General features: G+C 36.7%; 3 protein-coding genes and 1 long non-coding RNA gene across 24 annotated transcripts in view; 1 reads left to right on the top strand and 3 right to left on the bottom strand.

Annotated features, from left to right (window-relative positions):
• The first annotated feature begins 7,253 nt into the window (after window positions 1–7,253).
• On the top strand, window positions 7,254–9,267 carry LOC136810792 (uncharacterized). The gene is made up of 3 exons (XR_010847152.1): window positions 7,254–7,348; window positions 8,027–8,187; window positions 9,006–9,267. It is a non-coding gene; the product is annotated as an uncharacterized lncRNA (long non-coding RNA).
• A 3,451-nt stretch (window positions 9,268–12,718) lies between these two features.
• LOC136810770 (methylglyoxal synthase-like) lies at window positions 12,719–13,258 on the bottom strand. The gene has a single exon (XM_067067372.1). It carries the CDS (start codon window positions 13,256–13,258, stop codon window positions 12,719–12,721), a length of 540 nt encoding a protein of 179 aa, XP_066923473.1.
• A 1,668-nt stretch (window positions 13,259–14,926) lies between these two features.
• Window positions 14,927–17,845, bottom strand: LOC136810791 (fibrinogen-like protein A). Its single transcript, XM_067067388.1, has 3 exons — window positions 17,191–17,845; window positions 16,062–16,415; window positions 14,927–15,253 (listed from the first exon to the last, which is right to left on the bottom strand). Exons 1-3 carry the CDS (start codon window positions 17,819–17,821, stop codon window positions 15,084–15,086), a joined length of 1,155 nt encoding a protein of 384 aa, XP_066923489.1. The 5' UTR covers window positions 17,822–17,845; the 3' UTR covers window positions 14,927–15,083.
• Window positions 17,846–20,179: 2,334 nt separating this feature from the next.
• LOC136810698 (SCO-spondin-like) overlaps window positions 20,180–22,147 on the bottom strand; it is a 30,553-nt gene continuing 28,585 nt past the window's right edge. For 14 of the 21 annotated variants that reach the window (XM_067067271.1, XM_067067274.1, XM_067067278.1 and 11 more), the window contains 2 exons: window positions 21,928–22,098; window positions 20,181–20,706 (listed from right to left, as the gene is read on the bottom strand). In XM_067067271.1, the coding sequence (XP_066923372.1) occupies window positions 20,558–20,706; window positions 21,928–22,098 (320 nt within the window). In that variant the 3' untranslated portion in view covers window positions 20,181–20,557. Of the gene's footprint in view, window positions 20,707–21,927; window positions 22,099–22,147 lie in introns of all 21 variants that reach the window. The other 7 variants (XM_067067290.1, XM_067067287.1, XM_067067280.1 and 4 more) reach the window with 2 other exon arrangements.

Raw genomic sequence — 22,147 nt, 5'->3', positions numbered from 1 at the left:
TTCACTTTTTTTTGCATGATTTAAAGTAGGGTATTATCGTAGGTAAAAGATGGCTGAAGCAGATTTTTGCAAAAAAAGATTTTTCAGCTCAAAAACCGCATCTTTATCTATAAGAACCACTATTAATAAGCATACATCAATGTTCTTAGCCAAATTACTCAATTTTTTGATGAGATAGATGTTTCACAGCCCCGGTGGAACTTTTCCTCAATGGGGATAGGAATTTTATTGTTCCAAGGTGGAACAAAAATCCAGTGGGGATGGTTTTGGAGTGCAATTCTTAAACATTGAATCTCGAATGGGGGTGAAATTCCAGGGTATTTTCCAACCAGGGACGAATTTTTGCAAAATTTTCCAGTGGCGATATGAGGGTCTGTGGCACAGGAGTGTATTTGTGTTTGAGCATGAAGTTTTGGTTTCTAAATTCGTTTTTTCGGCTGCAAATACAATGATTTATTTTGACGTTTCAAAAAATCTTTCACGTGTCTAATTATAACTATAATTTGAATAATTGCAAAATAATTAACCAAAAAATGTATTGGACATAATAAAATACGTAAAAGTGATGACACTTTACATGAATGTCCATTCCTGAGGAACGTTCGAGGAACGAGCGATGAACGTTTAAAAATAACGTCAGAAATGTCCATTCCTGAGGAACGAATGAGGGACGCTTGAAAATAACGTCATGAAAGTCCATTCCTGAGGAATGTTCGAGGAACGAATGAGGAACACCTAAAAATTACGTCAGAAATGTCGATTCCTGAGGAACGTTCGAGGAATAGATGAGGAATGCTGAAATAAAGTTTAAATATCTCCATTCCTGAGGAACGTTCGAGGAACGAGTGAGGAACGCTTAAGAATCACGTCATAAATGTCCATTCCTCAGGAACGTTCGGGGAATAGATGAGGAATGCTAAAACAAAGTTTTGAAATATCCATTCCTGAGGAACGTTCGAGGAACGCTGAGGAATGGTGAGGAATAGAAGAGGAATATTGAGGAATGGAGATGTCCTTGAGGAATGGTGATCGGGTTAGTAGTGCTAGTTATGCAGATTTTTTATAGCGACAACAAAAGAAACCTATTTACTTGACATAAACTCCCTTAAGGGCAAGAGACCTGGTATATGACGAGCCGTTTTTCCATTGTTTTCAAGAAGCTGTTTTTCCATCTCTTTACATTCCTCTGGGTGCAGACAAAGAACAGCAGATCAAGACACTTTGTTAGACAGGGTACAAACACAGATCTGTAAAGCCCGAAGGGCTAGATTTGCGGCTTTTATCGAAAAGTGAAGCTTAGGTTTGGAAGGATTTCTTACCAAAGTCACGTGACTAAAATATGCCACTTCACCGGTTTGAGAGATGTGAAATAGCGTTTGCCGCCTACTTTTTTTGATCTTGCGCTCCGAAAACAATTAAAATGCTAGATCCTATCCACCGGCACGAAATTTAAAAAGTCAAATTTTTGCTTCACTTTTTTTTGCTGGAGAAAGCTTAAAGTTGCCTATCTAGCCCTTCGGGCTTTACAGATATCTGTGGGTACAAACCCAAGAATCAAATTTTCTAGGTTGAATATACGTGAACAGCAGATATTCAAAAAAGGTCGTCGATTAACTCCGGTCGTCGCTGGATGCTTGTACAGACAGCTCAATTGGTTAAGACTAGCATTGCTCACGAAAATAAACACAAGTTAAAATCTATGCTGGGATTTATACTTTGTTGATAACGGGAAAACTATTTCCAATAATCCACTAATATTAATTGGTCATATGCTAAAGACGGCCATCGACATGATCAGACGGCTCAATTGGTAAGGACTTCTGAGACTAGCAATTCGTTTCATTGGTGTAGAAATGGACCGATCGGACACTAAACGGCCCGTAGATACCGATAAGTTGTTTGACATCAATTTTTTTCTAGCAGGAACAGTTATCGATAATTGGACTGTGGTAAGGCTACTTTAATACAATAATGACCGGTTAGTGAGGGCTGTACTGAGAAATATTGCCCGAGGTCAAGTAACGACCGAGCTTGCGAGGTTGTTGCGTTGACCGAGGGCAATATTTTTAGTACAGCCCGAAATTGTCAGAAATGAAAAATGAGTCAAATGATGGCATTTTCATTTGAAAAAGTGAAGTCGCAATGAATTTTCCTAACGACAGGCAACTCTGGCCAGTGTATGCCCGTCGACGTGCGAAAAGAACCAATTGCATTGCGCAAAAAGCCGTGTAGCCCACTTCGAAAACGTAACCGGTTAACAACAAGTCGTTGAGGATATATAGTCCTAAGAAAATCGGAAAATATATTTTTTACGAAATTCAACAGTCTAAAGACTAAATGTGTGTACTTAGTGAACAAAACCTTTAGTGAGTTAGACCATGTTTCCAGTTTTCTCCTTCCAAACGACCGTACGGTTGAAATATCTTATTGGATAAATACAAAATTAAAAAAGTTCATCAAACGACTTTCTATGGTATACAATATTCATCAAGTACAGTTCACTCTCTCTAATTCGATCTTAAGGACCAAGGACTTTCTTCGAGATAGAGAAAGATTTAAGGGTAATCTACTTACACTCACGTGTAAGACAGAGAGGCGGAGGTGGACCCAAAGGCGGCTTCGACTCCAGCAGATACTTCGGCAGTAATTGTGTTAGTGGTGGATGACGTCTCACTGATACCCTCATACATTGTCAATGTTTTTGATTGGCTAACGCTTCCTGGATTCTCTGTCGACCAAATTGATCTAGGAACAAGTCGAAAGGATTTTTTCAAATTGGCGTCCACTATTTATCAGGGTCTTTTTAAATCCTTGATTTCATAGGTTTTGGCTACAATGAAAAACCATGTAAGCTTTATCATAGTAATTTCCTTGGGTGTGGTTTCTACATAATAGCAAGGCAGAGTGAACATTCAAAGCGATTTAGTACAGCGGTCTCTTTAACTCGAATATTTTTAACTCGAATGTCATTGGCTTGAACAAGCGTTATGGCACATTCAGTCAAAAATGCCTTATAAACCTTTCTACAGCTCAACATTTCCTTAACTCGAACAAATTTGTGTTCCACGTGCGTGTTCGAGTTACGGAGACTCCACATTTTTTCTTTGAAGCTTACGTAAAAATGTCACTAGGACCCAGGGGCCGCAGCACCGGGGGGCCATCCGGGCCTTGGCCCGACCACATTTTTTCAAAGTAAAAAAATAAAGTTTACTAATAAAGCCAAATTTTGTTTAATAACGTTAAACCAAACCTGTTTTAGGCGAAGGGTTAAAATTCAAAAATTTTCGCCCATCGCCCCCAACCATGGTGGCGCCTCCTTCGTCAGTATATCGTGGACTTATCACTTTCAAAGTGGAGCCGCGGCTCCTGACTAGGTGCAAGAACTCCGAATCGAGATCATGTGGATCACCAAAATCACTTCGTCGAAATTTCTTTGAACTGTTAGAATCGAAAATATTGGTATTATTGTGAGTGGATATGATGCAATCATCCATTGAAGTATCGGTACAAAGGATTTTCCATTTGGCCCAATCCTGTGAATTTTGAAAAAAGATAAAATTAAACACACTACAGTAGCAATTAACTGCCTCTGTCTAATCTAAAATAAAAACCCCTTCCAACTCTACCGAGGGTTGAGTTTTTCGACTCCACAAGGACCCTTGGTATAGACTTTTTCATTAATGATTTCGACTGCAAAGACTGCCTCGTTTTAAAACCACTACTAGTAGGGGGAATTTTGTTCGATTTTTTGAAATCGCTCGATTGTTTTGTTAGAAGCATTTGTTATACATTTTTAGAAAGCTAAGGGGTAGGGGAATCGAAATTACGATGTTTCCAATTTTTTTTTTCGGACATTTTGGTGTGATTTTCGGACAAATATGACGGTCTCAGGCAAAAATCATTGAGTTAAGAATTAATGAAAATTTTAGCTTGAGAAGACGGATACCTGTTGTATATTTTTGGAAAGCTCTCAAAGAATTAAGATTAGAGATATATTGCAAGTATAGGTGATTTCAGTACCTACAGTAACTCGAGATATTGAGCTTCAAAAAGCGCAAAAACTGGACAAAACAGCTGTTTCTGGCTGAAAAAACACGGTTTTCAAGGGTCACTTAAACTTTATTACCTTATTGTTTGGATAACTGGTTTCTGAGCGCTCAATGTTGTTGTCACTGTCTCTATGATCCTGATGCATAAAATTGGTCTTCTCATGAACTGAAAAAACCAAAACGTTGTTGACCGTTGAAGATGTTTGACCTACATAATACAAAATGTTATAGGTTGAGTGTTAAACACCCCTTTCTCACACCCCCGGTGGAACTCTTTCCCACAGCGGGGATAAAAATTTCTACTGAAGTCCCGATGGGGGTAGAAATTCTATTGTTTCAAGTTTAATAATTCTGAATAATTCTGAAGTTTTGGAGTGCAATTTCTAAACTTTGAATTACGAATGGGGTTGAAAGCAAAGTCAAGATTTAGGGTATTATCCCACCGGGAAAGAAATTTTTGGCACACTTCTCAGTATAGGTCTGTGACACAGGGGTTGTGTTAATTATTCTCGGGTACCATATGATGGGGGGCTAGTTTATGATTAGGGGGAGTTCTAGTTGGTGACGGGATTGGAAATGATGATTCTGAATACCCTTACAGGCCCGGCGGAACAACCGTAAAAGTGGGAAGGCTGAAAGCTCAAAATCATATAAAATTCGCTAGGAAATCGAGAAAAGAATTCAATTTACTCAAAAGTTGGGAGGCTGAAGTCTTCCCCTCCCCGCTTCCGCCAGGCTCGTTACTAGAAATCCATACGAGTAGAAAAATTATCCCACCCATGGGCTGAGTTTTTCGTATATTCAGGAACTGCTTAAGGGTAGACCAATATTTCTTACTTCCGATGTTTGGATCATTTAAAGAAATGCGAGATAAAGACGAGAAAAAGAGTTGTCCTTTGCAGCTTTAATGACCAACCTGCACCTGACAACCATATCATCAAGTGCCTGACCATCTAAAGGGTTTTACCATTTTCTCCAACGACGATATATTTTAGCCTTGTCCAGAAGCATCTACTTTATCTCAGAAGTCATCCACAATGCATCTTTATTCCTACTTTTTATGATTTTGTTTGGGACAAAGTTGGAAAAAGAATTAAGGATATATTCAGAGAGAATCTACTACATTGAGCCCCAGGAAGGCAGTGTCCTACTCAATAGCATTCAGAGCAAACATGAATTCCTTTGATCAGCGTGAAATCTTTCGTTCATAAGCTGGAGGGAATTTAATTAGATAGTTTATCCTAGCAAGGGGTACATTATGATCAACGTTCAGTTGATAATTGGGTATTTGCAGGAGTAATGCTATTACTCCAGCTCTAATAATCGTATAATAATTTAACATTATTTTGATGTTTTAATGGAATATGATTTACTCTGTATCTTATTAGACTAGGGTTGTTGAAGTCTTCTTAAATTTCCTCCCAGCTGGCACACAACGTTGTTTCAACATTTTTCTAATGTTCATAACGTCCATATAACGTTAGATGAACGGTGAAACAACGTTGTGTGCCAGCTGGGCTGGTTCAATTTAACATAGAATCGACAAAAGACATGCATAGGCGGTTCTAGATCACGTCGAACTTATCAGAAGGAGATATTTGTAATTGTAATTTTATTGTCTTTTAACAAGCATTGCACTCCTTCGCATGTTACCGACGTCGTTGCTCTATTGTCTTAAATCTGCCAGTGGACATGAATGAGGAGTTAGATATTAGAACCAATTTTTATGTGGATAAAACCTGTGATGTAGGACTGTTAGCCAGTTTTTCGACTGTTTTCACGTGGTACATTGCTAGTTGAGACGGTTATCCATGAACTGAACGGAGTATTTGGGAGGCGTGGAGATTCTAACCGCAAATCTGCTGATTTGAGACGCTGACGCTTTTGACAAACCAATAATCAAACAGCCACGTCACGATAAGTTATAGAAGTTTTGTTTCAATTAGCAATAATTTGAGATAGACTTTCGGAGGGACATTCGGAAATCATCCAAGCTTATTAGCATTCACATTTTAAACTGGATAAGAGGTTTTGTAAATGATCGTGACAGTGTACTTTTGCACATATCTGCAACTTCTTCGAAAAACTTTGTTGGACTGGATAGGATTAATTCCATATTTAGATTCCATACTTGCGTATTGATTATTTTATACGGGGGTAATTGTGTAATATAAACCTGGATTATGTAACCATTCACTATTACAAGGCCTAATTTGTGGCCCCGTCTTCTGACTGCAGTACATTTACCAGGAAAACATGGTTTGAGATGGTTAAGGACGCTACCTTTCTTTTGTACCTGGCGTTGTTATTTGTTATTTTCAAACCAGCCAGTCTCAAAAGATGGGCTCTGACATGTACTCTGAAACTGAAAATGGCATGGCTCACAGGGTTTCGATGATTAGATCACGAGATATTTAGATTCAGCGTATTTTAAGCTACGGTGGGATCCCCTCACACTGGAGAAATAAATATTACCTCCAGAAAAAAATAAACATATCCGGAAAATTATACTGCAACTTTTTCCCATCCTGGAAATAATCAGATAACCAAATCCTTTGTGCCATCTTTTCCATCCCACTGAATTTCCTGAATTGAACACAATGGGATTCAAATCCTCCTCGTAAAAAACATGCGAATTTCAAACCCCATCGACTTTCAGTCCATTATTTTTTACCCCCACTTGCTGAAAGAATTCTAGCTGGTCTGCTCACGGCATGTGCCGCCCTTAAGGGTAGGTTTACCGAGACCCTCGAAATGCACCGTAAGGGCGTACCTTTGATAGAGTGCACTACAAGGGTCTTCTTTTAGATGGAAACACTGTAAGGGTGTATTTGGGGACTACTGAATTGCAAGTTTGACAGTGAGAATCTTATGTATCTTTAGTAGTTTTGACTCACATCCATTTTGATTTGTGTTGCTTATAGTGTCGACATCGAGGTCGAAATCTCAGGCTCATTTTCAGATGATTTCAGCAAAACAAGATATAAAATCAAATAACAATATTTTGTGCGGTTAACATTTTGAAAAATTTCTCAACTGAAAAGTGAAGCCATAAATTCTAACCAAAATTATTATAAACCCCCGGAAACCTCTTACCATTCAGTTTCTTCTTGCACTCTTAGGTTTTTAAATTCCTTGTTTAGAGGAAGCATAAAGAAATAATTCAATAAAGGACTTTTGGGGTGAAAACAATGGTATTCTCATGCTATAAATACTGGCTTTTCTCAAATTTAAAAATCAGTGAAGACAAACGACAAATGAAGAATTTGGTAACGAAGTAAACATCAACCAAGATTATTGTAAGTTTTTTTTCATGAACATTTTATGAAACTTGAAATAAAGCTTATTTCAAAGACACCCCTGTCTCACAGCACCGGTGGAAATTTTTTCCTCAAGGGGGGGGGGGGGGGATGAAAATTCCTATTGAAATCTCCATGGGGATAGAAATTCTATTGTCCCAACGTTTAAAAAACCAGGGGTGATGGTTTTAGCGTATAATTTTTAAACACTGAATTTAGAACAGGGATGAAATGAAAGTCAACTTCCAAGTGGGGCTGAAGTTCCGTGGTATTTTTCAACCAGGGACAAAATTTTCTAGTGGGGCTGTGGGACCACAGGGGTGTACTTAAACTTAACTTAAATGAAAGGTTCTGAATATCAGTAAAGATTAATAAAAAACATACAACTTCTAAAAGACTGACTTTTTGAGTGACTAAATCTTACGAAAAATTTATCTTTAGAGGGACAAGATTGGCCAAAAAGTGACCCTTAGAGAGTAAAATTTTCGAAGAAACCCTTGGTTTGGGAAAAGGAAGAGAGACTTAGAGAGTCTATTTTGACTTTTTGTTGTTTTTGTAACCCTTAGAGAGACTTGAGAAGGTACTTACCGTTCACACAACGTTATTTCAATGTCATCTCTTCTCTTCACAAATAGCGAATGTGGTAAAGCACCAAATGTATAATAATTTTCTGTTTAGAACGTTTCAGAAGTTTCACTGGATCACAAATTATGGCATTACCTCGACTTATGTTTCTTGGACTTATCCTGGTGGCTTCGTCTGTTATATCTAGAAATATAACAAAACGATCAGTTGCAAACTACACTGTCGCAAGAAATAGCTCCCTTAGCATTAATAAGGTCAGTACACTTTTAAAGGTTACTATATACATAAAGAAGTTTGCCGAGAGGAGGATTTAGTTGGCGAGCACCTCACTAAAAACCGGGATGTTTTATCTCGCTAGTGAGTTCCACTTTGACGATTTTCGAAAAATAGAAGCCTTTCATATGATTTGACGCAAATTTGATTTTTTTTTGCTAACCGCAAGAGCTTCGAACGTTAAAAGTGACGTCAAAAATCGAATGTTTAGAGCCCGAAAACCCGGACTTAAAACATTCGACATAATCGCAAAGTGGAATAGGTAAATTGCGTAGAAAAAACGTGGGTGACGTCTAGTATAGGCTAGGATTTAGTATGAAATTTAGATTTGCCACCAAACAAAAAGTAAACGCACACCGAAAAATGCCACGTGTTTTTTTTTCATTTTAATGTTGGAGGTCTTCGGCTTGCCGTCTCTGAAAACTTATCACACATTAAATTCGGCTCTTCGGCCGCTGGAAAACCGCATATTTAAATTTTAAAAGTCGGCCGCAAGCTTAGATCTTCGTTCGTTCACGAATAACTAAACCTTTGTCTTTACACAGACCTAGTATCTACGGCTGATTTCAAAATTCATTGCCGTAGAGGGTCTGTTGTCATTGCCTTTTTCTCATTTGAGATTTTTCAAATTGACCGCTGCGATGGAGTGTTTGTGAGAGAAGGGAGACGACGAGAGAAGTGTCGCACTCTATAAATCATACTTTATCGCAGAGGTCTCCGTACGGAGATTCGGTTTATTTCATATTAAAAATCAGTGTAAACAAATCACTGAATATCAATATTTTAAATTCTTAAACAGGTTTTCAAAAGGATGGTCAGCAGCCAATCTGAAACAGGACTCCAACCTAAATCAGATTCGGAGCACGTTCTCAATAAACGCTGGACATCACAGCGTTCTGTGGCAAACTGGTGGCATAGTTTTGATGTCCGAGGATGGAATATGTGTCCTAGTGGAACTTACATGACAGGTCTTTGGAGGAACAATCGTCACACTTGGCGTGGTGATAGCATTGTATTGATTGAGGAAGCTGAATGCTATACACCACCGTCTTATTTACGTGCGACAGGTATTTAGACGAGACCAATTTAATCTATTGTTCTACGGGGAGACCGTCAGAAAAATATGGGTTGGTCGGCCAGTCGGTATAATAAAAATGAATTTCCTAAATTGTAAAGTCGGAAGGTCAAGATCTAAAGATTCTGTGACGTTTTGAAGTGGTAGACATTTTCCTCTTTATCGTTGAGCGACTTTTGTTGCTATTTCCATTGTGATATTTGAAATTCATCTAAGTTCTTGGATGAATTTACACTTTTTCAGCTTGCTCCGTTAAAAACATCTTGGAAAAACTTAGTCCATTGTCCTCCTTTTCAAATTCGATATCTATTATTTTTCGTGGAAAAAATAGGGTCAGTTGGGTCTGTAGAACAATAAATTAATTTGGTCTCACTTAGTAAGTGTACTCTTTAAATAAGTGTCATTATACACGTTTTTTTATAAGAACAAACTATATCAGAACATAAGACTTCGACGACCAGAATTTTAAAGAATAGGTTAAGAACATTTTAAGGCTTTGAGGTCTCACCGAATTTTTTGGTAAGATTAGGAACAACTCTGAACAATGTAAAAATTTGGTAGAGTTAGAAATAAATCGTCTATATTAACGCTTATAAAGCAAAATTTGGTTGGGTCTTAGTTGTTCATTTGTCTTTCAAGTCTTATATTTTAGGCTCTAACGAGGTCAAGAGGACTCAAAATCAATTGAGATACGACATTAGTATGTTTGTAGCTCGTTTAAAATATGATTCGAATCTCATCCTTGCGTTTATAAAATAGAAAGTAGTTAATAGAAAATCCATAATGCATTTCGTTTCCATGGGTTCATTTTGGTAGTCAATGGCCAAAAAAACTGTCGTAACCCTGGAAAAACGAAATGCACCACGTTTACTTTTGCTACATGCAAATAAGACCTTTAGCTAAAAACAAAACTATTTATCACTTCTAGCTGGTGAACGATCGTGTTACACGCTTAACATCTGGCTGCATTGGGATCGTGACGACCGCTGGGCGATTTGCCGAAATGGACATTACATGAATGGAATTTATAACACCAAAGGATCACACCTTCACAATATTGAAGAGTTCCATTGTTGCAAACCAAAAAGTCATCATACGTCTTGGGGACATTGCTATAATCAAAGCGTTCGAAGATCGTTAGATGAAAAAGGCTGGTCTAGATGTACTTATGGTTACTATATGGCTGGCATGTATAAAGGTCATTGTAATGATTTGTACTGCATTGAATCCTTCAAATGTTGTCGCATGTAGAGTACTTTAATGCGATAAACTTTCGCGGGGACCTAATTTCGCGGATGGCACTATTGGGTGGCAATTAGCCACCATTCAAATAGTATTTATTTGACATATATTGAGTTTTGTTTAGAAATATTTCGCGGATTAGGCCCTTCCAAATTTCCATAGGGACTTAATTTCGCGAATTTTCGTGGATGACCCGCGAAATCCGCGAAATTTAATCCCCGCGAAAGTTTATCCTATTAAAGTAGCTACAGTGTTCAAGTGGTTTGCTTGTTCCAAATATTCATTTTATATTTTCTGCACTTTTTAGCTAAGGCCAGTTACCGTGAGCATCACATTGTGAGTTCTACGGTTCTTGGAAATTTGTTCCCCAAAAGTTTGGCCCCTCCCCCTAGAATTTGACCCCCCTCCCTAGAATTTGGCCTCTCCCCCTAGAATTTGACCCCTCCCCTCCTTTGCCTCTCGGGAAATTGATCTCCCAATGTCCATCTTCGATGTACTCTTTGAATATAAATCATATTGAAACATTTTCGATAAAAATTCTTAATGTCCGTCCTCACAGGTCAGAGAAAGCTAACTGGAGATGCTCACGGTAAAAGCCAACCGGTCCACGAAATTTGCACTTTTTCTTCGAGGGTTAACATTTTTATACATAATCGTATCTTTGTCTTAATTGGACAATCGTAAGTACTAACAAGGCTTTATTACCTCGATCAATTTAACTTTAATTTTTTATGTAATTCTAAAAACTTGATTGTAGATTTACAGTTTTGGGTTCAATATTGCTGACCTTTATAAACCCTACTGTACAAAGATATATCCACCGTCTTTGATTGGAGTTTCTTTTAAGTGGTACCTGCAGAGAAGCAATTGATAACTTGTGCTAAGCTTAATATCAAATGGCGGCGCTACATCATCACAAGTAACCGAGGTAGAAGATCATTTACACCGCTATCGAGTAGTGCTACCATTAGGGTACCACTTTCAACAAACTCCGTCGAAGATTTGTTCGACCAGGATTGAGAGATTGTCTTTAATGCAACAACATCGTATTGTAATATTTTCGATATATTCCTTCATTATTTTTAGATTGAATAAATTTTTGTACTTGGAATTCCATTGTTGTTATTTCCTAGTTTCATCCCAAAGTCCTATCCCGAATTCTTTTGTATAATACAATTTTTCTTCAGAACATCTCAGCATAATAAGATCATATCCAAACTCGAACCCTGTCCCTTAGTCTGCCTTTTTCTGATTCTGCTAGCACTCATGAAACGCACTTGTAAACACGACAGACCCCCGGTTTTTATGTTGTTTATGGATAATTTTCCACATGTTAAAAACTATTTTCAGGTTCATATGATATTCACAAAGACATACATTTGATGAAAGTACATTCGAATGCAAAATATCTAACTATTTTTTTTCTGAAAGATAAAGCAAAAGAGATAATCATCGATGTTTAATGTCCGTCACAGTAAAATCAAGAGGTGGTGCAACTGGCTTCAGGTAGGCTTCAGCTGCAAGACTGAAAATAAAGAGAGAGATCTACAGCGGAGCTTGCTAGGCCGTGCAACTAAGGTAGGATTTAATGGCTTCACTACAGTGTGTTCAGGAAAAAGCGGGGTATAATTTATAAAAATGAAAATCCACAAAATTAATACAAAGTTTCATTCAATGAAATAATAAACAGATTCTATCGTCGTTTTGTATAAGATTCCCATTTCTGCACTAAGACTCCTTTTCCACTTTTCTAGCGGAAAAAAACAAAGGACTTCGGGTAGTTGGAAAATGAGCTTTGGAAAGTTAGGCAGTTTCGTGAGTAAACACAAGATTTTTCGTACCTTTAGAAACAAACCCTTTTCGATCTCATGCTGGTTTTCCCGGAAAAAAAAGTGGGAAGATTCTGGGAAAGTGATAAGAATCATAGTGTGGAAATGGGAATCTTACACAAAACGATAGTATCTCCATAATGTAATTTAATTTTGCATTCTTATTGGATTATTTCAAAAAAAAGAAGTTGAAAATCAAATTTATGTAGACAAAAATGCTCACAATTAATACAATTTTCTTTAAACTCGATAAAATGATAAACAAATTCTACCTTAATAAAGTAGTTTAGAGTCAAAATCTCATCCTTATCGGGTTCTCTCCGAATAAAAGAAGTTGAAAATCAGGTTTAAAATAAGTAAAAATAATCATCCCTCTTTCTTGCACGACATAACAGGATTCGAAATCACCATGTCTGCAGTCGACGGATTTGTCGCAATCAAGACGTCATATAACGTTGCAATTCGAAACAAAGCTTTGACGTCATGGTCATGAGGGGCCGCTGACGTCGGGTCCCAAAAGAAGCATAAGAAATCACAACGGTGCTCGGCGATTCGAGCGCCAATTTGTTGGTCCCCACCATCAGGTCCACTTAACATCCCTTGGACGTCCAAACCAGTCTCTTTGTTGATTTTCTTTGAAGTTGTTCCAGTGCCGATAAGATAATATTCTTTCAAAATGTGTTTCCATTTTTGACACCATTTGATCAAGTTTGGTTTATATTTATCATGGGCAATCAAGGCAATCGTTTTGCGATGAGCCATTTTGATCGATTTTTGTCTCGTTGGAACATTAAGTGACACAGCATTTTCAAAATCTTTATATTCGCCATTTTGAGTGAAATCGTGATCACTGGTGCCGATGATGTTATCTAGGCATCCATTATTACTACTCTCCATACCATTCATTTTGGAATATTTATGTAACACGATTGATATAGATTTTAAAACAAGAGTAATGATAAATTTAACACATTAAAGACACAGTTAAACTACTGTTTCTCATCTATAAAAGGCTTTCAAGGGCTTAAATCAACGGTATTGAGATATTTATATTTGCTTATACTTTTTATAAGGAAATAAATGCTTCGGGACCTAGAAGGTACATGTGTTTTGTGGGGGTGTGGAGCATAATATCACGATTATAGAACTGGTTCGGTAAAATACACAGGAAGAAATTCTTTAGCCGACTTTGTAAAAACTCCAGATCATCCGCAATTTTGGCAATTTTCTGCCAAAATACAAAGTACACTATTCTTATTAAAAAATTCTACAACTGGGAATGATTAAAACTGTAACAAAGCAGTATGGTTAAAGAACATTCCATAAAACAGGGCACGGAAAGAATCTTAGCATTCAATCTTAGATTAAGATCTAACAGCTTTTGGCTTCATTGATAAAAAGATTTAATCTTTGATTTCAAGCTCTTCATCACGCTGAGTTCTCTCTAATTGATCGATAGTTTTAAATAAATTTAAAAGTAGAAATTGTAGATAGTTTTACATTATCAAATATGATCATACACCATTGAAGATTATCCACCCAGGGGGGGGGGCTGGAAAATGTGCTGTACAAAAAAGATCAATAACTTGTGTGCCAGAAATAAGTGATTGATAAGTAATTTGCTAATGTAGGCAGTACAAAAAAAATTTTTCCTGCAAATTATTAAGTATGGGGACGCGCTGCTAAATAGAACGGCCTGTAGTCTATTGCTATCACACAGATCTGAAATTGTGAAGTGAAAGTATCGAACGTCATTGCTAGCTGCCTACGTCATCAAATTTTGACACTTTCAAAAAATGACTTTTATTCACTTGATAATTTTTGCTCAAATTTTACATATGAACTAAGAGTAAGTTTTTGTAACCTACAGCACCAAATATGTGTAATTTACCTACTGGCCAAAATTGGCCCAATTTAGGATTAAATTCTTTACTTAAAATTCTGACCAGGTAATGGTAAACTTACTGACAAAAATTTAGCTAACATGTTATGTTGAAACAACCCCGGGGGGGGTACTACCAGGGGTGCTCCGTTGAGGTTCGAAAAATGGACCCTACGTGGGACTCAAAATTTGCGAAAAAAGTGACCCTGAATGGGACTGAAATTCCAAAATTTTCTCAAATTTTCTACTTTTTCCCCAAATTTTCCAAAAATAGGCACCCTACGAGGGACTGATTTTTCTATTTTGGTGTTTTTGCGACCCTACCTGGGACTCGTGGATGTTAAAAAGGTACCCTGACCAGCGGAGCATCCCCGTAGCCCATCTTGCCCTAGTACCCCCCACCCCCGGGGAAACAACGTGGTCTGTAAAATACTCTTGGTAGATGGTAGAAATGCTAGTTCAATGCAATGTCAAGTTAGAGTTTCTACAAAATATTTTAGCAAAGCTTTGAAACTATGCTGGTGTCCTCAAATGGTCAAGTCCTGTCACTGCTTCCCATTTTCTGGTAGTTGGTGTGTATGTTACAGACCAATTCATACATCATATAATATTACCTGAAAACTATTTTTTCGATACATTTTGTTTTTATTTGACAAATGGACCCGCAGTTCAATAAAATTCAATTCAATATATTATTTTTCTCCGCTATTTTATTTTCCTGGTTTCTAAAATACCCGAAAGGCTGATTTCATAACATAAAAATTACTCTCAAGAAAATTAGTACCCTTTTTAGAGGGAAACGTAGAAATGTAGTCAATGTCTTTATCAAGGATAGCACCACACGGGCAATTACTTCCGTCGAACTTTCATTTCAGAGAATTCCAAACGGAAGGGATTCCAACCAAACGCTTCATCGGGATTTTTCTCTTTATTGAAGGAGTCATAAATTCCATTCAGATTGCTTGTCTCACAACCGTTATACCACCAAGCACCTCTCTGATCATAAGCACAATCATGAGCTGAAATAACAATGTAAGAAGGAAAGTCAAGACTCAAAACTGTAATCCCTGAGCGATTTCTTTATGATGCAAGTGGCATTAACGGGTTCATTCTATTTTTAAAGATATAACTCAAAACTGTAAATACTTAACCTACAAACTAAATAATTCTCCGAGATAAATTACAGTGAAGTCTCCATAACTCAAACCTCTATACACTTCTTAACTCAAACAAGTCTTCTTTTCTTCTTGACAATGCCTCATAAACCAATCTTGATAACTCAAAATTTCCTTAACTACTTTGTGTGTGTGTGTGAGTTATAGAGAATTCAACTGCAACAGGAAAAAAAGACATTCAAATCTCTGTACAAGAGTTTATCTCATGTATAGTGAAGTGAAATACAGCAATGAATTTTGAAATCTTCGTAAAGATTAGGTTTTGACCATGAATGTAACACTAATGTTTTCCATGATTTCTCTTTAGACCACAAAAGTTAGATTTGACAATCATTGTAGTAGACAAAGAACGGGTCTGACACCACTTAAAGAAGACACGTTTTAATCGCTAAAGCCTATCTTTCCGTCCGACCGTCTGACATACAGATGACTTTCGCTAATTCGAACTCCAACGGGGAATCTTAGATGTTCGAATTACAGAGAAATTCAAATTATAGAAAGTACATCGAGAGGGTTTTTCCTTGAGGGGGGATAAGAGTCAGTTCGAATAATACAAAGATTCGAATAGGCGAAGAGTCTACTGTAGAATTTCGTAATAGACCCAACTGGCAGCTGGTCGGGTACCTATCTGAAATAAAAATTATTTCCGAACCTGGTCTTAGATCATTATCTCGGTCACGTGTGCTCCATTTCATTCCATTATGATAATTCATCTTATCTTGTCCAATATTTCCAGAGAAACCACTGATATGAAGTTTATACGCGTTCAACTCATTATCAATCCTGAACAATGAATACTTTGCATACTGCCTACGACCATAATCTTTTCTTTGCAGATCAAATCGTATTTCTGAGTAACTGTCTCGTGGTCTGGTGAGAAGATGTATGTTATCGTTCCCTAGCCAGTGTTCATAGTGGAGTTGACCGAACCCTTGTTTGTAGGTTTGCCAATTACGGAAGAAGTTGGTGGTGCCGTCAACACGTCTTTGAATTACTGTCCAGCCACCTATAAAAAAAGACAAGCTTTCTAAGGTTTTCGCTGCTCACTAAATATTTCCCTTGCATGTTTTTTATAAGAGCAAACTGTTTTTGTTTTTTCTGTTTCATATATAAGAACAAACTATATAAGAACATAAAGCTTCGATGGCCAAAATGTTAAAAACAAGTTAAGAACATTTCAAGGCTTTGCAGACTCGAAACCACCCGATTCTTAGGAAAAATGGGTAAAAATGGTGAAAATAAGAACATTTTAAGAACATTTTTAAGCTTTAAAACTCAAAAAGTTAAGGACATCCGAAGGCTTCAAAAATGTTTCCATGTTCTTATAAAAAACGTGTAATGTATAGGGTTAGTAACTAACAGAGGAAGGACTCTAGACCATTGACTTCCAAGTCCAAGGGCTTGACTCGAAACTTCTAAATGGGAAATACAACCATGCGCGTGGTTTTTACACAAACGCCGAATTGAAAGTAAAATATATCGCTAGATTTAAAAAATGCAGTCCTCAAAAACAAAGGAATCACTAGACACACTCTGTTTTCATCATTGCGACGCGTTCTGAATGGGAAATAAGAGGCTTCATTTTTTCTTTCCTGGGAAAGGTTAGAGATTCTACTCTAGCCCTTCGGGCATTAAACTCAATGCTCTAGACGGTATCCTGAGTAAAAAAAATTAAAAAGGAGAACTGTGCAAGGACTCAGGAAAAGGAACATAACGCTTATAAGGCTCAAATCAAGGAGAAAACGAAGGTAATAGAAGAATTGTCTAAATATTCTACATACCTCCATCAGTCGTTTGATCACAATAGACAGAGACATCATTCCCATCAGTGTCATGGTTGATTCGGTATAAACCATTGATCCTTTCTCCTTGCAAATGATGTTCTTTACAATCACGACGAATGGGTTTCATACGACAATCGCAATAATGCTTATCAGGAATCCGCAAATCTTCGATACAATAACAAGAGCCACATCTATGGGAATTACTTTGGCAAAAACTGTTCTGGGTTTTATCTTTTTGCGTTAATGATTGAACGTCTTCAGTCATTTGTGATACCTTTTGAGTTAAACTTTGGTCTTTCTTGGTCAATTTCTCAATGATTTTGTGTTCTAGTTCTTCATTATCTTTCGTGATTTGTTCTGTGATTGTTTGTGTATTGCGTATTATTTTCTGGTAAAGCTCTTCATTCGTTTTGGTTAGTTTCTCATTCAATATTTCATTTGACTTAGTGAGGTTTTGTTTGAGTTGTTGAGTGATATCTGTCAAACGTTGATTGGTCAAAGTCAACAAATTAGTCACCATTTCAACATGTTGTTTCAACAGATTAAGTTTCAAAGTAAAATCGTTACATGTGGTCGATACATTCGATGGTAGAACAGTCACCAAGAAAAGTAGGATCAAAAACTTCATCTTAGCTTTGACCTTTCTACTAGCAGAATGAATTGATCCTTTAGCAATTCCCTATCTATATATCTACTGAATTTTCAACGACTATCGACCCATCTGGATCACGGCGTTGTTTGAACGTTAATCTAACGCTCTATGGACGTTATGATTCTCAGATAGACATCATTTTGGCATAGACATTAAGATGGGCAGAGCAAAAGTACCCCCTGATTCTGTTTCTCTTTATCAGAATTTGCATGGATTCTTTACGATGTAGAAAGGCTCACTTTTTGAATTTTCAAAGCCTGTTCAATATTCAAAATGATCAATTCCAGGGGGTATAAAAAGTAAAAGAATAAGTTGATACTAATTACGTAGAACTCTTAGACTTTTTAAGTTTAGACAGATGCACAGCTTTGTGTGCATTCCTTTTGAAATTCTAATAAGTCATCTCAAAAATCTCGAGTAATAATATAATTCTAGTACAACCCAAATATCTTTATTGGTGAAATATAAACAAGTAAAAACAAACGTCCTGACCACCCTTTGGGTAAAATTTTTATTGGATTTCCCAATTCTAATAGGTCATCTAAAAAATTTCGAGTATTAATATAATTTTAGTACAACCCAAATATCTTTATTGGTGAAATTTAAACAAGTAAAAGCAAACGACCAGACAACCTATCCAACCCAAACAACCGGTAAAATTTTTGATTAAATTTCCCTTTTTTTAATCATAAAAACAGGACGACTTGAAGTCGAAAATTTCACCTAAAGATTAAACTGCATGGGAAAAACAAGAAGTAGAGATGGAAGCTAATCTGAAATCTACTTTACATTGAGCCGTGATGAAACAATTTTACAAGAACATTGAGGCTCAAAATCGCTAAAAAATTAACCAATTTAAGAATAATGATTGTTTAATACTTAAGAACTAATAACCGAAAGTTATATCACTGTTTATCAAGAGTTATTGATTTGATTCTTATAAAGTATGTGCTTATAAGAAAATAAAGAAAAAATCAAAACTGTGGAGCTAAAGACACAAAGATATATGACGTAATTTAAAGAAAACCTGCGAAAATCGTCCGTGGTTACACGGGCGTGTAATTTGTGAATTAAATTTAGTGAGTTCGTCCACCGTATCGAGTACTTTCGTTTTCTATTTTTTTTTTCCGAGGACACCACTTCGTAATACTTTCGCTAAGGCGAAATAAGAAATACCATGAACATATAAACGACTGGACGTCTATCTTTTATTGTCTCTTTGAAGCGAGCTTCGTTGCCGATTTTATTTCAAAATTGGTATGAAAAATCCAACAATATTCCGTCATAATTTTATTTCTTTGAATTATTTAGGTAAAAGGATTGATAGAGCTTGATTACTCCTAATGTACAAAAAAATTATTTTCGAATTTTTTCACAAGTTTGCAATATATTTTATCAACATTTTCAACTCTAAAATGCAGAATTTCAACTGCGTGTATACTTTTGAATCCCTTTTGTCACTCAAATAATTTTTTTTATGACTTGAAAAAAATAGCTTGCCAAAGTTGAGAGCCTGTTTCACAAGAAAATCGAAATTAGAATGTGACACTCTCTAAAATTATTAGACACTTTTAAGTCAAAATTTAGAAATATTAGTCGGAGTTTTGACAAGCTGACGACGATTTTGCCTCTGTTATCTTTGTTATGATATAGATAAACGACTTGAGAAGAGTAGAACAACAGAAACTTTTGTCGAAGTTTTGACGTTGTTAGCAAGGTATTCCCTAGTGGTATATCATCAAAATCTATTGTTTCATTTTATGCTTTTAACGAGGCGGCAACGAAGCTAGCAGCCTTTTCTACAAAAAGACAAAGGAGATGGATGTCCAGTCGTTCATATGTTTATGGAAATACCAATTACTCCTGATGGGGAAAGATTTTTGCGCTATTTCGGGCGAGCCTTAGACATGTTCTTATTTTCATCATTTTTTGAACATTTTGGTCCATTTTCTTAAGAAATTGGGTGTTTTAGAGTCTGCAAAGCCTCAAAATGTTTTCAACTTGCTCTTAAAATTTAGGCCATCGAAGCCTTATGTTCAAGTCTGTTCTTAGATCAAGAAAACATAAAATTTTTATAAAACATGAAATTTTGCGTCGTTTGGTACACAGTTTGAAGGCAAAAAGATTTGAAGCAAAAATCAGGCCACAGGAACCTCTAAAAGTCATAAAATTTCAAGAGGTGGAAATCTCGATTTCTGAAAAACGCTCGGCAGTTGAAAACATTTTGAGATCCGTCTTGACATTTGAGATTTCTGGTTAAATTTAAATACAGGGAAGAAACAAAGAGAAAGAGAAAGGGTTTGGATGCGAATGTAAGAATCATCTTTAAATGACAAAAATAAATAAAATATGCAAAAAATATATAATTTTGTAAATAAACTTGCGTTGGCATGGCTTGTACTTAGAAGAAGATAATTTACAACTCTGATCTGAAAAAGCCAGGAGGCTGCTGGAGTCTTTTGAAAAAAATTCGTACAAAAAAGCCCCGCTTATTATGCAGTCCGTAGTTAGAAAAAATGTGTCCGAATTAGGGAAAAAGCTCAAAATTATCTCATTCGGTATCTAAGAGTAGAGAAAGCTTAAATAATATTTTTTAATAAAGCTTACAATTCTTAAAATCGATGCATCATTTCAACAAAGATCTTGAACGATTTCATATGATTTCAAAATTTAGTCAATCATCAATAGTTTTTCCATTTTTCATTCTTCATATTATTTACCGCTACATCGGTGAAGGTTGCAAACTCCAACCGACGATTGCGATCCGGGACAGTATCTTTGCGGACAGTTTCGGAACCGGAAACGGATACCACCATTGCACGGTAAAGTACATGCACCCCATGATCCCCAACCTGACCAACCTGTGAATGAAAATTATAGGTTTGATTTTGCTGATTTTGAAATGAAGAGACCTTTTCATAAATTACGTCACGAACATCACTTGCCTCATTTCGAAATTATTGCCATGGTGATTAACTCCCAGCAGATTTTATTAAAACTGCTTCTATTCATAAAAAAATCATTTAATGTCTGAAGGGACATAATCACCATGGTAGTTGTTTGGATACGAAGCAAGTGATGTTCGTGACGTAATTTATGAAAAGGTCTATTCATGATATGCACCATTGCAATGTCTTCCATTCCACCCAATAGCTAATTGGTTAAAGTGACGTATTGACTGATTTTACGTCACTTACAACCCATGAGCTTATGGGTGGAATGGAAGACATTGCAGTGGTGCATATCATGTATTCTTTGATGGTTAAATGATAAATTCAAGGCGAGGAGAAGTAATTGGGGTAATGTGTGTAGGCAACGAGCTTTCCTTCGATTAGGTGTCCAATTGAAGATTCAAGTTCTGCAATAATGAGATAATAATGAAAAGCTCTTAAATCTTAAAAACACACCTAGTATCTTTCAACTAGTTATGAATTTACAAAGAATTGGCGTCAAAACTCTTTGTTTAATGAGAATGTCAATGCAATGACTGCAGACATTATGACCTCCTAGTAAAAGTGAGCTCACACTCTCCTTACGTTTTAAACTTTTAAGTGCCGATGACTTAATAACTGGTCATCCGGAAATGTAAAAAGTATGCCGATGACTTAGAAACTCGTCATCTGGCATCTGGCTAGACTTAAGACTGAGGATCCAAAAGTTCAAGAATGGTTCAATATGGCTCAGAATATAGCCTGGAAGTCTATAAACCCCTCCCGAATTGAAATATTCGATTAGATTTAACAATTAGCCCAAAAGCGACTTTTTCACCCGAACATTGAATTGCTACAAACGAGGAATTACACAAAATTCTCAATATATTTTTATTATAATAACGAGGGCTGGGGACCAAGCCTCCCGCTACAAAACATGGCGTGGCCTTGCAAAATTTCATAATCTAAACCTTCCAGATGTTGGAAATTTTCCCGAGCTTAAGAGCTTTTAGCGTTTTGGGTGAAAATTTCTGTTTCTGTGACGTTGGGTTGATAAGTGTACTGTCTCGCAAAGATCTTATTCAAAATTTGGAAAGATCTTGGAAGAGAATATAGTCTTTATCATCGAAAATGATGAAAATCGAAAAGTACCTGAACATCTTTGTGTATTGCAAGCTCTAACCATTTTGGCGTATCCAGGACAACCACTACCACCATGGGCGGGGGAGGGATTATTACAATAACGGAATCGTTCTTGAACACCTCCACCACATTTATTGTTACATGATCCATATGAACCCCATGATCCCCAATTGCCATTAACTGTGGGGAGAAATGAGAAAATTGTAAAGAACGTGACTGGAAACATGAT

Source organism: Clytia hemisphaerica, unplaced genomic scaffold (assembly GCF_902728285.1).
Source record: "Clytia hemisphaerica strain Z4C2 unplaced genomic scaffold, Clytia hemisphaerica genome assembly, whole genome shotgun sequence".
Classification (NCBI taxonomy): domain Eukaryota; kingdom Metazoa; phylum Cnidaria; class Hydrozoa; order Leptothecata; family Clytiidae; genus Clytia; species Clytia hemisphaerica.
This window is presented reverse-complemented; position numbering and strand designations above follow the sequence as displayed.